Source organism: Drosophila navojoa, chromosome 4, assembly GCF_054131105.1.
Source record: "Drosophila navojoa isolate 15081-1374.11 chromosome 4, UAZ_NAV_1.0, whole genome shotgun sequence".
Lineage (NCBI taxonomy): Eukaryota > Metazoa > Arthropoda > Insecta > Diptera > Drosophilidae > Drosophila > Drosophila navojoa.
Genome location: NC_142892.1, coordinates 24,195,191 through 24,209,982, shown reverse-complemented (window position 1 = coordinate 24,209,982; position 14,792 = coordinate 24,195,191). Strand labels below are relative to the sequence as shown.

Here is a 14,792-nt window from a genome sequence, read left to right as displayed (position 1 = left end):
AAATGTATGCAGCATACCGAAGCACAAGTCTCTAGTATTTGATATACGACTTTTACAAAGATGAGGGTGAGGGGGTGGATTTAGGGGTGGGGCGTAAATTTTAACAAAAACCGAAATTGTATAAAATACATCTTTATATGCATTTTAAATTTGGAGACTCTAGCTTGAAAGATGTAATTTTTTAGGTGATCTTCGATAAGGTTTTTTATCGATAAACAAGTATCGGAATGAGTTATCGTTTTTTAGTGATAAACTCGATATGCGCGCTGTATTTACGGACATTTTGAAAAAAAGTTGAAGTCTCTAGCTCTTATATCTTCTGAAATCGACGCGTTCATACATACGGACGGACGGACGGACGGACAGACAGACGGACAGGGCCAAATCGACTTAGCTTGTCGCCCTGATCAAGAATATATATACTTTGTGAGGTCTGCCACGCCTCCTTCTGCCTGTTACATACTTTTAACAAAACCATTATACCCTGATTTCCCATTTTCAATGGGTTCAGGGTATAAAAAAAAAAAAAATGGTTAAAAATTCCTTTTAAATTTTGAATGAGTTTTATGCAGTCAGTGCAAATCGTGAAAGAAGTAACCTTTTATCAGATCACATACTTACTTTACACAGAGTACATGTAGAGTACATGTCACACCTGTGCTGAATTCTCCGCCAGGTGCAACAGCTGTTCGTTTTCAATTGGATTTTAAACAAGAACAGTGCTGTTCACCACAATGACGGCTGAATGGAATTAAGTTTATTTTAATTTTCGTTGATTAATTGCATTGTCAGGCGGGATGAAATGTCGCTCATGAGTGCGAACGTGGCGCCCCGATGGAAACCGCATGCCAAGTGTTAAATGTCAGATATATGTATGTACATACATATATAAGCGATTTTTAACACAATTTGGACAGCATGTGCCATTTAATTGTAAATTAAAATAATGCCAAATATACATATTTACGCAAATATCATTTTAATTGTACTACAAGTCCAGATCTGGCCAAAAAGAAATGCAAAGTGCGAGGGCCACTGGCACTGCCAGTGCGAATGCTCGACTTTTGGTATCTGAGTTGGGGCCACTGTGGCAACTGTTCGGGCAAATTGCTTTTAAAGCACCGCGTGAATTCCAATTGAAATTCTGGAGGCGTCGCGCCAATAATGTCGTACATTAAGTTGACTTTTGTTTTGTTATTTTGTATACAGATATTTATATATGTAGATACACCTTTTTTGGCCACAAAACAAGTTGTTATATTGTGGATGTGGCCGTGGCTTTGACTCGGGCTGTGAGTCGGGTTGGAGCTGTGACTTGGGCTGGGTCTAGGGTATCTAGTGCATTGGATATTCGTTTTAATGGTCTTGGGTGTTCTAAATGCGGGTATTAAATGATACGTAAAAAGCTAACTGCCTCACAAGTGGACACCGATTTGCATAAATGCCCAGCAAATGGCGACAGCGCAAATAAACAGGTGTTCAACAGGATATTAAATTTTGTGTTGTCGTCTTTGACCAAAACTAGTGCGTAGAACTCTCTTAACTATGGCCATTACCATGCCAAGCACAAGCACAGTGCTTTTCTATTCAAAAAAAAATAAATAAAAATAAAAAAATATATATATATATATATATATATATATATATCCAAAGAATTAGCATAAAAAAACTGGCAATTAGGCATGCCTAAGATAAACAGAAATTCCCATTTATAAAATAAATGAGACAGCAAAAACTCTTTGGCTCGACTTGATTATGCCACCTTAAATTTATTGGAGTACTGTTCTCAAGTTCAGTATTCAAATACACATCGACATCGAATGCACATCTGTTGCCTTATTATACCCTGAACCCGTTGAAAGTGGGAAATCAGGATATAATGGTTTTATTGAAATGTATGTAGCAACTGCTTGGCGTGGCAGACACCACAAAGTATATATGTTCTTGATCCAGATCCTGTCGAGCTGCGCCTATGCATGTGAGTGTGTCCGTGCGTGTGCGTGTGTGTTTGTGCGTGTGTGCGAATTATTATTGAAATATCAGTTGTTTGAAGGGTTCAAAGGATCTCGTAGTCGAGCAGTTTCGACTAGAGCTTTCTGACTTGTTTTATTTAGTAAACTTCATTAAAATATCTAAAAAATTGACTACGCTTTCTACACTGATACAAATCAAATTGTAATACAAGCAACCCACTAAACAAACTCGACTAAGTAATTAATATGCCAAAACAAAAATATATTGTTTTTATATTCATATCTGGATTCCTGGATTCAATCCTGTGTTTCATTTACATTAATGAACTGAATAATTCAATTCAGCTTGCCTTTGCCTTCTTCTACTTAATTTGAATTCAATTTACCTGCAAACTTCTACGGAGATCAAGTATACATTAAGTCCATCATTATGCCACCTTGATGGGCGTCCCATATATCTAACAGCCCCATTCAAATGCCAAATGGATCTTCGATCTTCTACCTGCCATGCACCATTATCTGCCTGGCAGCACCTGGCCACAACACTTTTGCGAAGCTTCCTGAACTGATTGGTTATTCAAGACTTTACAGCTTTCTAATTTCGAATTTTGTTTTATTGCGCCATGTCTTGAATATTGCCCATGTTTAACATATTCAATCAATAAGACCTTTTAATTTATGCATATATGGATAACTGCAAATAGAATAAATTCATTTCATGCATGCCAAATTAGTTATTTTTCAAATTACAAATTTCCAAACGACGTTTTGGATCTGTTAGTTCAATTATTCCATTAGATCCTATTAGCCATATAAAATAAACAGATAAGCAAAATCACATAGTACATAGTACATAGTACATAGTACATAGTACATAGTACATAGTACATAGTACATAGTACATAGTACATAGTACATAGTACATAGTACATAGTACATAGTACATAGTACATAGTACATAGTACATAGTACATAGTACATAGTACATAGTACATAGTACATAGTACATAGTACATAGTACATAGTACATAGTACATAGTACATAGTACATAGTACATAGTACATAGTACATAGTACATAGTACATAGTACATAGTACATAGTACATAGTACATAGTACATAGTACATAGTACATAGTACATAGTACATAGTACATAGTACATAGTACATAGTACATAGTACATAGTACATAGTACATAGTACATAGTACATAGTACATAGTACATAGTACATAGTACATAGTACATAGTACATAGTACATAGTACATAGTACATAGTACATAGTACATAGTACATAGTACATAGTACATAGTACATAGTACATAGTACATAGTACATAGTACATAGTACATAGTACATAGTACATAGTACATAGTACATAGTACATAGTACATAGTACATAGTACATAGTACATAGTACATAGTACATAGTACATAGTACATAGTACATAGTACATAGTACATAGTACATAGTACATAGTACATAGTACATAGTACATAGTACATAGTACATAGTACATAGTACATAGTACATAGTACATAGTACATAGTACATAGTACATAGTACATAGTACATAGTACATAGTACATAGTACATAGTACATAGTACATAGTACATAGTACATAGTACATAGTACATAGTACATAGTACATAGTACATAGTACATAGTACATAGTACATAGTACATAGTACATAGTACATAGTACATAGTACATAGTACATAGTACATAGTACATAGTACATAGTACATAGTACATAGTACATAGTACATAGTACATAGTACATAGTACATAGTACATAGTACATAGTACATAGTACATAGTACATAGTACATAGTACATAGTACATAGTACATAGTACATAGTACATAGTACATAGTACATAGTACATAGTACATAGTACATAGTACATAGTACATAGTACATAGTACATAGTACATAGTACATAGTACATAGTACATAGTACATAGTACATAGTACATAGTACATAGTACATAGTACATAGTACATAGTACATAGTACATAGTACATAGTACATAGTACATAGTACATAGTACATAGTACATAGTACATAGTACATAGTACATAGTACATAGTACATAGTACATAGTACATAGTACATAGTACATAGTACATAGTACATAGTACATAGTACATAGTACATAGTACATAGTACATAGTGACAATAGTACATTACATAGTACATAGTACATAGTACATAGTACATAGTACATAGTACATAGTACATAGTACATAGTACATAGTACATAGTACATAGTACATAGTACATAGTACATAGTACATAGTACATAGTACAAGTGCTGACTAGAGCAGGAGTGCACGGGCAACCCTCGCATATGAGTCCTTGGGGTAGACCCACTTATGGCTAGAATAGTCGGGCTCATGCGAGTTAAATTACGGCATTGCGCATGATTAATGCATCTAGAAAGTGAGTCCAGAAAAAAATGTGCTGAAGGAAGCCTTCGGCAGAAGACAACAGCCGTTAAGAGCTGCGCTAGGTCTCCCGTCAGAGACGGCTCAATTAATGATGGAATGCACGTCGTGAAATCGAAGTGAGGGTAAGTGCAATAATTGACTTTTAAAAGGCAGCAGCTGGCGCCCAGAGGAGACATGGAGCGTAGCACGTAGGTCTGGTATACATAGCTGACTATAATTGAAGCGATAGCAGCTTCATTTTTTAGCCAGGATGAATCATACAGTACCATAGTTCCACGCAGGCTTCCTCTTCCGTTATGGACTCGAGTGCGGCCGGCTCGATGCCGTTGGCCATCCCGCAGCTTATTAATGCGCTGCGTGTCTTTGGGCTTTAATTGAATTCTCTAAGCGGCTCTCTTTTATCAGCATATCAACGGCGATAAAGCGCACACGCACCCATAAACCTCGATTTCTTGTGCACGGCTCAACGAAATGACCTTAAAATTAAATTGGCGATTTTTATGTTTACGTCCAACATGTGTGCTTGATATTTGCGTACCTAATTGAGTTAGGATCAATTGAAAATACTTAATGGCTGTGCCTATGTCTGTGCTACGATCGCATGGCCCACAGGTAGGACAGCCAAGCCATCCGTCCGTCCGCCCATCCGTTCGTTCGTTCACATTATCATAGGCAAACCGGTCTCCAACCATACAATTCGATAATCCAAATTCAGCTGAGGCTACCCAATGATCCATCGGGCGGTTCGCACGTTCGGACAACTCGACTCGGGTCGACTCGATTCCAGCGAGAACACAGTCCGCATATTAAGCAGGGGCGCTGAGGCTCTACATTGGGTATATCCGAGTTTTAGCTACAGCTCATTATGCTCGTTTTGTAGTATTTTTTGCGAATCTGTTTTCGTATATAAATCTAACGCGTTCAGCTGTGCTATCATCACTTCTTTGGTGGAAACTTAAGTGTCAAGTTTAGCTCCTGCTGTGATCAGTGCGCGTCTACAATCAAACACCGTTCAACATCCACAATTTCGACATATATCAAAGGACTTTTAACACCCGAACACCCAAACATCAGTTTCAGCATGAAGTTCAGTGTTGCGTTTGCTTTGTTGGTGATCGTCGGCTTTGTGGCCAGCGGCGATGCCTTGCCAGCCAGGAAAAGTGAGTTACCGAGAGTGAAAGAGCTGCAAAGAACAGTGCTTAGAAACCTTTGAAAGAAACTAAGACTTCACCGATGATAATTAAATAACTGATTCGTTAATATCGATTAGCATAGACTCCTCCTAAAGTTCCAAAACTTTCAACATCTTCAAGTCATTCTATTCGATACCTTTAAATTAAATGTATTTACATACAGCATGTTTAGATTTTAGAATAATGCTCTCGCCACATCGTATCTTCCATATAAACACATCCATAAAAACAACATCCATTCGCTTGCTTTCTTTGTACACTTTCGCATCCACTGAAGACCGGCAATACCTTATTCCAGGAATGGTATACTACCAGCAGCCCGCAGCCGCCGAATGGTACGGATCAGCTCCCCAGCAGCGGATTATGTACATGCAGTACGTGCAGCCGGGACGCACGCATGCGCGCTCCACTCAGGCAGCCAGCGCCCTTGTGGCTGGTGAAACTGTCGCCACCGGCACATATCTGAAGGGTAAGCTGGCCATCCCTCGCCTAACATCCCTCTCCCGACTAACCCGAGCTTTCCCCGTTTATCTAACAAAGATTGCAATCACGCAGAGTCCGATGTGGCAGTCAGCGCCGATGGCATCAGCGCAGAGAGTGCCCAGGCTGATGATGTGCTGAGCGCTGCCGGCGCCAATGGCGCCAGCTCCGTGGCCGAAGCCTATCCCGAGGAGGCACCTGTGGTCCAGATCGCCATTGATAGCAGCGACAGCAACGACAACGTCAGCAGCGTGAGCAGCGACAGCGTCGAGAAGAGCGACAGCGTCGATGCCGAAGCCCAGCCGGCTGTGGCTGAAAGCGACGATGCCGCCAAGGTGCCCCGTGACTTCAACTTTGCCGCAGAGGAAGCTGCCCCAGCCGTTGAGCAGCCTGCGCCCGAGGCAGCTGTCGCCCAGGTTAACGCTGATGATGATGTGCTGCCCGCTCCAGCTCCCATTGCGCCCGTGGCCCCCGTCGTGCCCGCCAACCGTTATCTGCCCGCCAAGAAGAAGGTGATCGTCGAGCTGGACCAGTCTGCCGAGGATGTTGAGGAAGCTCAGGTGGCCGCCTTCGAAGATGAGGAGGTCGAGAACGCTGTTGCCGATGATGTCGACGAGGATGAGGAGGAGCTGGCCGCGCCCGTGCCCATCAAGCCTGTGGCCAAGTACCCTGCCCGCGTGCCCAACGCCCGCCGACCCGTTGCCAAGAAGCCCGTCCCAGTTGCCGACAAGCCAGTGAAGAAGCCCGCCGCTCCTCTGCCCGCCGGCACCTTCTTCCCAATCAACTTCGGTGGCACCAGCGGAGGCGCCATTGCCATTGCCAACTCCTTCAGCACAGGCGAGGGCGGATCAGCTACCTCGCATGCCATCGCCTACGGCTCCCCTGATGCCGTCCGTGCTCGCGTCCGCCCCAATCCCAGCAAGCGTCGTCACTAATCTGCTGCTGCCATAACTGCCCACATCCTCCATGACTGACGCTCAGCCCCACTGCGACGCCACTTGAATTCTTACCACCAATTCTTGCTAATGCATCGCCTTGTGCAACGATACTTTAACTTGAGTCCGCGCCGAGTCTGTAATCAAAGAATTTTGTAATCATTAGCCAATTGTAAACCTTCTGAGCGCATTTCAATAAAACTTCATTCTGTTAATACAAAATTGTTGTAATACACAGATTTTGATTAGTAGCGGAGACATTTTCGCCACAGGCAATGCATTTCCGATTTATTTCATATATTACTTATTTCCTCTTCTTTTCTATGAATGTATGTATAAAACGAAGATCAAACCTAATTTGGAACCAATGTGAGGGGGGTTAATAAACGATAAATGTTTTATATAAAAATAAGAAAATAATAATGAACAAAATTTCATACAAAAACAGCAGCTATCATTCCGACTTAAGAGCTAATGCTTGTTCCACAATTGCGATATAATGTGTTTAATTAACTTTGCTTATAATTCTGAGGATAATGCACTAAATCTGCGATGCATGCATCTTTAATATGGATTTTGAAGACACTACGTTTAACATCAGGGTTTGCTTCTTCTGCTAACAAGAACCTTTGAAACTGAACCTATATCTCAACGCCACTCAGCTGTTGACTTGGAATTATTTATAACTTTTAGGTATATTACTAAGTTGGAGTGATTTTTAAATAAAACGTAATGATTAACTCCGAAGGGTATTGGCGCTGTCGCTCTATCAGTAACCATATTTGTCTTGCAGTGACGTCATAACATCGTTGGCCAAGTTGCTCAGCCGGCCGGCCACCTTGTGCACGCCCTGGCGTACGCTTTCCTTCACATCGTCCAAATCCGGTGCATTAAAATTCACGCCGGTCGAATAGCCACCGCTGCCTGTAAATGACAAAGTATTTGCACATAAAAGAGACCGAATTTGTGAATTTCAAGCATACACTTACCACGACCGCTCGTGCTACCGCCTGGGGTGCCATCTCCGAAGTAGTCGGAGGAAGATATTGCACGCGAGCCCTGGAAACGATTTAGATTGGCGCTGATATCAGCCGCGGATTGTTCGTTCGCAAAGTACTGATCGGAGCCAAAGCCCTTGGAGTTGCCGAACTTTTGCTGTGCAATGACAGGATCATTTGGGTTAGTGCCTTTGCTTTTGCTCTTGCTGGAAGCTGCTGCAGTACTCCTTGGACTGGGCTTGTCGTAATCACTGCTGGCCGCAAACATGGACGTGATGTTGCTATGCGTTGTTCCAATAGGTTCAATTGTCTCGTAGCCCAACGCATCCAACTCGAATTTGTCCAATTTGCTGGAGCTGTTGGAGCTCTCCTTCTTATCGCCACCGCCGCCGTACAAATTAAGCGAATGGTCATTAAAGAAATTATCATTCTCCAGGGCAGCCAGCTTGCTTTGGGAGCTGACCTTAGGCGCAGCCGACTGCTGAATGGTTTCCATGTCGCTTAAAGCGGAGTGCGCTACGTCAGAGCCCCTCAAGTTAAAGCCCATGCCCAGCCGCTCCATTTGCTTGGCCTTGGCAGGATCGATGCTTTTTAGCTTAGCTTCCTCTCGTGTCTTTTGAAGCGACAGATCTTGATATGCCAACCGCATGCTAGCTACAGTTTCCAACTCCTCCTCTGCGGTTTGTGGCTTTTCAGTGGATCCGGCAAGAGCAGCTGCCGTTTTACTCTCGTTGGCCGCATTGGCGCGCGCCTCAATGTCCGCAAAGTTCGTGGTTACCTTCGTTGCACCCAGCCCTCCGACCTTGCGAGCGCCCAGCTAAAAGCCAAAATTCAGATCGTAAGTGATCCAATTTCCATATGCTTTCACAATTTACTTACTGCTCCCTTCTTCGGCTGTATCTTGCGAACGCCAATGGACGAGGGAACCGCTGAAGGAGCAACGACCGTATTGAGTAGATCGACACTGGGCTCGCCAGTTGCAACGGTAGGTCCAGCAGCAGGCTTAGCGTCCAACTGCAAGGAATAATGGCAGGGATTATTAATCTACTAGTGTTGCTCATTATCAGTACTTAGAAATCAACTTTAACATTAACTTCAAATGTAGCAAGGAACGCGTGTGACTTTGTTGGCTTTACCTTCATGTTGCTGACCGTGGCGCTAACGTTATTATTCTCCAAGTGCGCATTGGCGTTGTTGTTATTGCATTGGGCAAAGAAGTCCTCCTCCTCCTGGTCCTCTCTGCCGGCCTCGTTGCCATCGTTCTTGTCCGCCGCCGGATCCAAATGTAGCTGAACGTGTATTTGTGTGAATGTGCGGGAACAGAGAACATGATACAAGTAAAGCGCAAGCGAGAGCAACACAAGTGAGTAAACAAAGTAATCGAAGCAAATAGGCGAAAGAAAAGAGGACAACGAACTGCTTACCTTGGTGCCGTGAACCTTCATCGCCTGCTGAGCAAGTGCCGCCAGCTTGTCCCGGTAGAGCTGAGCCGCCCTCGAGTTGTATTTAACTTGGGCGTCGCTGCTGGTGCAGTTGTGGGCACGGAAGAACTGAGCAGCGTTCGCATTGCCACCCAGCTGCATTTGCCGCAGCTGCAACCACGTCCAGTTGGTGTCCAGGTTGGTGCTCCTCACAAAGGTCAAGTGCACGCCGAGATTGCGATGCACAGCGGAGCAGTCGATGCATATGAAAATGCCGTACGTGACAGAGGACCATGTAGGTGCCTTCGTGGCACAATCGAAGCATGACTGTATGGAAAACAGATGAAATATTAAATTCAAATTCTGAAAATTACATTGACAGCAAATCCTACCTTATTAGCTGGCAGCGCCCGCAGGCGACTGAATACTGCCTCGATTTCCTGTTTCGTGGGTCCCACTGCATTGTTAGACATGGTATTATTCGTGACTACGCTGCACCAATTCACCTTACTAATTTATTATGGATTGTAAATTGTTTTCGTGGCTGGCTTCGCCTGTGCCTGCGCCTGATGTTTTATTGCTCCGCAATTACAGTCAGCAGTTATGCTTTTTGGCAGTTAAAGCTGAATATGGACTACTTGTTGTACGAAGCTTACAAAGAAACTCTTCAAATTTAGATCAAGTGCATTTAAATACTTTTTTATTTTTGTTTTTGGCCTAGAGTTCAGAATTTTGACGTGTGTTTTTCATTCCAGTCTCTTCCACGTTCACGTTAGAGATGAGCACTTCACACTTACAGAGTTACCAGTGCGAGTCATGATTGAGTGGTAATGTCTTTTAACAGTGGTCGCGAATAAGTCACTGTTGCACAAATATCAATATAAACATTAATATAAATCAATATCACTCATAGCATAGTAAGAAATATTATAATATTAAATTATTAATGTAAAAATAACGATAATTAGTTTCTCATCACTACACTGTTAAAACCTACCACAAATTTTGAAATCTCTAAGATTGTCATATTCGATATACACCTTGATTTATTATCGATAGATACCAATTATATTCTCAGTTGACACTGCTAGACATTATTTGTGTCTTTGTACCTAAAATTTTTAAATTAATATATAAATAAGCAAATGCAAGTTGCTCCCAAAAGCAGCTGTCGATTCCTCACAACTGCCACATTTATTGTTAAATTTCCTGTACTTAAACTGACTTTACATACGAAATAGCTTTATGGACGAATGAAGTCTTCCGGCATGCTGACTTCAAATACAGAACACCTGAATTGTGTTGAGGATCAGCTGATTTTAATGAGCTATTAAATGCTAGAAGTTTTTTTTTTTATTAAGGCAGTTATTGTCTAGTCAAATTTGAGAATTGAGTCCGTGTTTTTGTGTTAAACGCCATAAATCAAATTAGTTTCTACGTCTTTAACAACTTAAAAATGGTGTTAAAACTGCCAATAATAGCTAAAATTCTTGGGTGACCACAGCTACACATATGTAATTCGTAACCTACAAAATGTTTTGTTTACTTTTGCGCCAAACGCGTAATATCCGTAAATTAGTTTTAAAGCAAGTTTTAAATTCACACGTTTATACATTCAGCAATGCGTTGCATACAACAAGACGTAAGTGCTTCGACTCAGCATTGAGAACAGCTGCTGTTGCTACCAGTTTGCGCAGATTATAAAATTATATTCGTCTTGCTTACAGTGCTGCGACACGGCGAATATGAATGGAAAGAGCCCAAATCGCCGGACGAAATGTAAGTAGCTGTCCACGGGAATGCTTGTATTTATGTTATAGTAATATTGTGCCTGTTGTAGCGTCAATATAACATACGTTGACAAGGACGGAAAACGCACCAAGGTGCAGGGAAAGGTGGGCGACAACGTTCTCTACCTTGCGCACCGGTACGGTATTGAGATGGAGGGCGCCTGTGAGGCATCTCTAGCCTGCACAACGTGCCATGTGTACGTGAAAAACGACTATCTCGAAAAGCTGAACGAGGCAGACGAAAAGGAGGATGACCTGCTGGACATGGCGCCCTTTCTGCGAGAGAACTCTCGTCTCGGCTGTCAAATAGTACTCGAAAAGAGCATGGAAGGCATGGAGCTGGAGCTGCCCAAGGCAACACGTAATTTCTACGTCGATGGGCACAAGCCGAAGCCACATTAGATGAAAGTTGTTTATTACCGTTATCGTATATCGAGAGAGTTAAATAAAAGAATATATTGAATAGTTTTCTCGTCCCCAATTTGTATATATTTCGTTAAGTTTGTAAACAATGGATTCTGCTTCGAGTTTTGTTTCATCTGGCAAATTAAACTAAAAATTTTGTAAGTTGAGCCTATATAATTACATTTTCTAATCAGCGTTTCCCATGAAGGAAGTCAGAACAAGAATAGATGAAAGGGAACAGTTTGAATGGGGAAATGTGTAGACATACAAATGGTAGGTAACAATATTGTAATAATTATGTTACAATTAAAATTATATGCGTAATAGTCTAAATGTTTATAGTGACAAACTAAAAATCATTACAACAAATACACGCCAATGCAGCACGAATGCGACAGTGTGTGTGAATGATGCTCGTTGGGTTAACTGTGCATTCAGTTCGAAGAAGGACTGCTGGAAGCGGAGCGTGAATGCACGCTGCCACGCTCCTGGTCACTGCGCTCCTCATCGCGGTCGAGACTCTTCTCATCCTTGTCCAAATCACGCTCTGGCTCGCGCTTACTCTGCTTCTCGGGCGCGGCACCAACATTTTCTTCTTTGGGAGACAGATTCTCACGTTTCACCGCTTCCTTTTCGGCCTTGCCGCCGCCGCCGCCGCCCTTTTTGTTGGTGCTCTTCTTCATGACAGCTATTTCTTTCAAGAGGCTAGCGACTTTTCGATTCAAGTTATCTACTTTCATGTCATGCAGCCGCTCGACCTCCTTCAGTCTGTTGCGCATCTCGTTTTCTTTCTCGAAGTTCTTGCCCTTTAGCTCTGTCAGCTGAAAATTGTAGAAAATTTCGACAATTACAAATATCAAATCAAGTATTTTAATGCTTATCGCCACTTACCTGCTTGTCCTTCTCGAGCAGCTCTTTGTCCTTTTGATTCAAGCGCTTCTCCAGACTGGCGATGCGCTCTTTTAGATATGTAATGGCCACCACGTGATCCGACGAGTTTGTGTCTACTGTGATCGCAGCTGGTGCGGCGATTGTGCCATTGCCGCCATTTCCACGCGATATCTTGTCGGGCAGATCTAGGCCTGCGCCGCTGACGGATGTCACACCACTGGAATTCATGTTGCCAGCTCCTTTGGAAATGTCGCCGCCGCGTGTTGCCTTCTTGGCAGACGCGTGGCTCTCTCTGTGCGCCGTCGATGAGGACTTCTCGTGTGGTCGCTTTTTAGACATGGATATTCGTCCCTCTTGCTGAGCCTTCAGTAGAGCGCGTTTATAGGCGCAGGTACACAGCCAGCAGAGGACTTTGCCATTGACCTGCAAGGAAGCAAACAATTGCACGTTGTTTAATGTTAAACATAATTATGATAACTTAAATATTTAGTCCTACACACTCCTATGAACGCAATACAATATTACTAGACTCTCTTGACTGCCACACGACTGGTGCATCTAGTTGTATCTGTACAATGGAACATGCTTTGAAGAGCAACATACATCGAGTCGACTTAAAACTAAGCTTTTCTTAACATTTTTGTTTGAATAAAGTAAGACTAAAATATATGCAATCCTTGGTGCTGGCTCTGCTGAGCTCTGTTTCTCTCGCTGACCTTTTTGTTCTCGTCGCGCCTGTCAAAGGCTGATCGCAGCTTGCACTCGTCGCACTGTGTGGGCGGTCCATACTTTGCCTCGTAGCTGGCGCATCTATTTGCATTTTGCAGTTAGTTTGATATTTGGTATGGTTAAAGTGTATATCATTTTGTTTGGTACACACACGTGGAGCAGAAAAGAGAAGAGAAAAATGTTTTGCGTTCATAAGAGACGTTGTTTTCGTTTCTAATTTGTTCGACTTGCTACTTGAAGACAAAATAGACTCAAAGGCAGGGCAAACGCGCATTAGTTAATGTACTTTGAAGGCACAATTAGTTGGGTAGAAGTGGGCGAGATATACCAATATAAATATGTTTTATACTGAATGTATATTCATACTCTTCGTAACGTTGGTTGTATGTGATAACTTGAACTTGATACGAGCATTTGCATTCTATACATTGTGCATTCAAATTACAGCGGCTGCCACGTTGCTCGTGATATTTAATTTTTTTTCCAACTCTTAATTGAGACTAGGCATCAGCTTACTAGATGCAATTGAATTTCAACATACCTCATGCATTTGGAGCTGCCAAAGGCAGCGACGATTTTGCAGCACTCGCAGGCGCTGGGCTTGCCATATTTATTCAGATAGTGTTCGCATTTTTTACAGGCACTCTGTGATTTGCTGTAAAAACAAACGAAAACAAATAGCAGAAACATGCAGCATGTATGAATCAGTTCTACTTACGAGGCGGAGGGGAATTCCGAGCGGCAGTAAGTACATTTAACAACTGAGGTAGAACCACGGCAAACCTGCAAAAAGTGGTAAATTTAAGGATCATCGTAAATTACATGAATTGCAAGTAATGGGGCGACGAATCGATTTCGTTTCCATTGCAACTGTCAAATAATGTCAGTATGTAGCAGAAGCCAGACACTGCAGCTTTTCTAGCTTCGATTTTTATGTCACAGGTGTCGCCGCCATCGCTGCTGATGCCGCTGCCGATGATACAGGGTCAAAGCAAGCAGCTCTGCTTCCTCTTGCTGTTTATTTTCACTTTTAATGCGCAGCAAGAATTTTCGCAAGCAAGCAAGCGTCATTTTTATTTTGTTAGTGGCAAAAACAATGGCCCACGTACACATACTATGCTTTTGCCACAATGCGTACACACACATTCGAAAATCTGTTTGTTTGTTGCAATTTGCCTTTACAAATTTTAACTCGATATATATTGGTGTTCACCTTGCATAGCTGCTGGCCCGAGGATAATTCTTCGTATGGGTGCCGCGAAAAGCATTTGGAGCATGCGAATAATACTTTGGAACTCATTTTTAGATTTGTGTTTTATTTTTCTTTGTGCTAGTTTTTCTTTCTTTTTGTACAAATTATTTTTATATGCGCTTAAGACGACGCAAACAGTGTTACCACAAAGATAAAATTAAAATAAATGCTCGTTTCATGAGCATCAAAGTGACCAGCTCGCGCAAAATATATCTATCGATGATCAATTTATCGAATGCAAAGCAACCCTCTAAATACAGCTCAAATC

The 14,792-nt window shown here is 41.9% G+C and overlaps 4 protein-coding genes and 1 long non-coding RNA gene across 10 annotated transcripts in view; 2 read left to right on the top strand and 3 right to left on the bottom strand.

Moving 5' to 3' along the window:
• Window positions 1–14,792, bottom strand: part of LOC149091532 (uncharacterized) — a 62,115-nt gene that overhangs the window by 5,809 nt on the left and 41,514 nt on the right. The window lies entirely within an intron of this gene.
• On the top strand, window positions 5,352–7,260 carry LOC108651539 (uncharacterized). Of its 4 annotated transcripts, none has more exons than XM_089259152.1 (3): window positions 5,352–5,590; window positions 5,901–6,092; window positions 6,179–7,260. In XM_089259152.1, the coding sequence occupies exons 1-3, from the start codon at window positions 5,512–5,514 to the stop codon at window positions 7,036–7,038; spliced, it is 1,131 nt and encodes a 376-aa protein (XP_089115278.1). In that variant the 5' UTR covers window positions 5,352–5,511; the 3' UTR covers window positions 7,039–7,260. The 4 variants fall into 4 exon arrangements, with proteins under 4 accessions (XP_089115278.1, XP_089115277.1, XP_017956822.1 ...); XM_089259151.1 differs by having other exon boundaries at window positions 6,164–7,260; XM_018101333.3 differs by having other exon boundaries at window positions 5,353–5,590; window positions 5,922–6,092.
• ArfGAP3 (ADP-ribosylation factor GTPase activating protein 3) lies at window positions 7,366–10,258 on the bottom strand. 3 transcript variants are annotated; one of them, XM_018101326.3, is made up of 6 exons: window positions 9,850–10,258; window positions 9,461–9,784; window positions 9,173–9,325; window positions 8,916–9,050; window positions 8,028–8,853; window positions 7,366–7,962 (listed from the first exon to the last, which is right to left on the bottom strand). In XM_018101326.3, exons 1-6 carry the CDS (start codon window positions 9,928–9,930, stop codon window positions 7,808–7,810), a joined length of 1,674 nt encoding a protein of 557 aa, XP_017956815.1. In that variant the 5' UTR covers window positions 9,931–10,258; the 3' UTR covers window positions 7,366–7,807. The 3 variants fall into 3 exon arrangements, with proteins under 3 accessions (XP_017956815.1, XP_089115276.1, XP_017956816.1); XM_089259150.1 differs by having other exon boundaries at window positions 8,034–8,853; XM_018101327.3 differs by lacking the exon at window positions 9,173–9,325.
• On the top strand, window positions 10,783–11,712 carry Fdx1 (Adrenodoxin-like protein 1, mitochondrial Ferredoxin 1). Its single transcript, XM_018101338.3, has 3 exons — window positions 10,783–11,099; window positions 11,185–11,236; window positions 11,298–11,712. The coding sequence occupies exons 1-3, from the start codon at window positions 10,991–10,993 to the stop codon at window positions 11,647–11,649; spliced, it is 513 nt and encodes a 170-aa protein (XP_017956827.1). The 5' UTR covers window positions 10,783–10,990; the 3' UTR covers window positions 11,650–11,712.
• On the bottom strand, window positions 11,711–14,692 carry LOC108651538 (protein FAM76A). The gene is made up of 6 exons (XM_018101328.3): window positions 14,486–14,692; window positions 13,991–14,055; window positions 13,814–13,927; window positions 13,260–13,353; window positions 12,544–12,966; window positions 11,711–12,473 (listed from the first exon to the last, which is right to left on the bottom strand). The coding sequence occupies exons 1-6, from the start codon at window positions 14,570–14,572 to the stop codon at window positions 12,087–12,089; spliced, it is 1,170 nt and encodes a 389-aa protein (XP_017956817.1). The 5' UTR covers window positions 14,573–14,692; the 3' UTR covers window positions 11,711–12,086.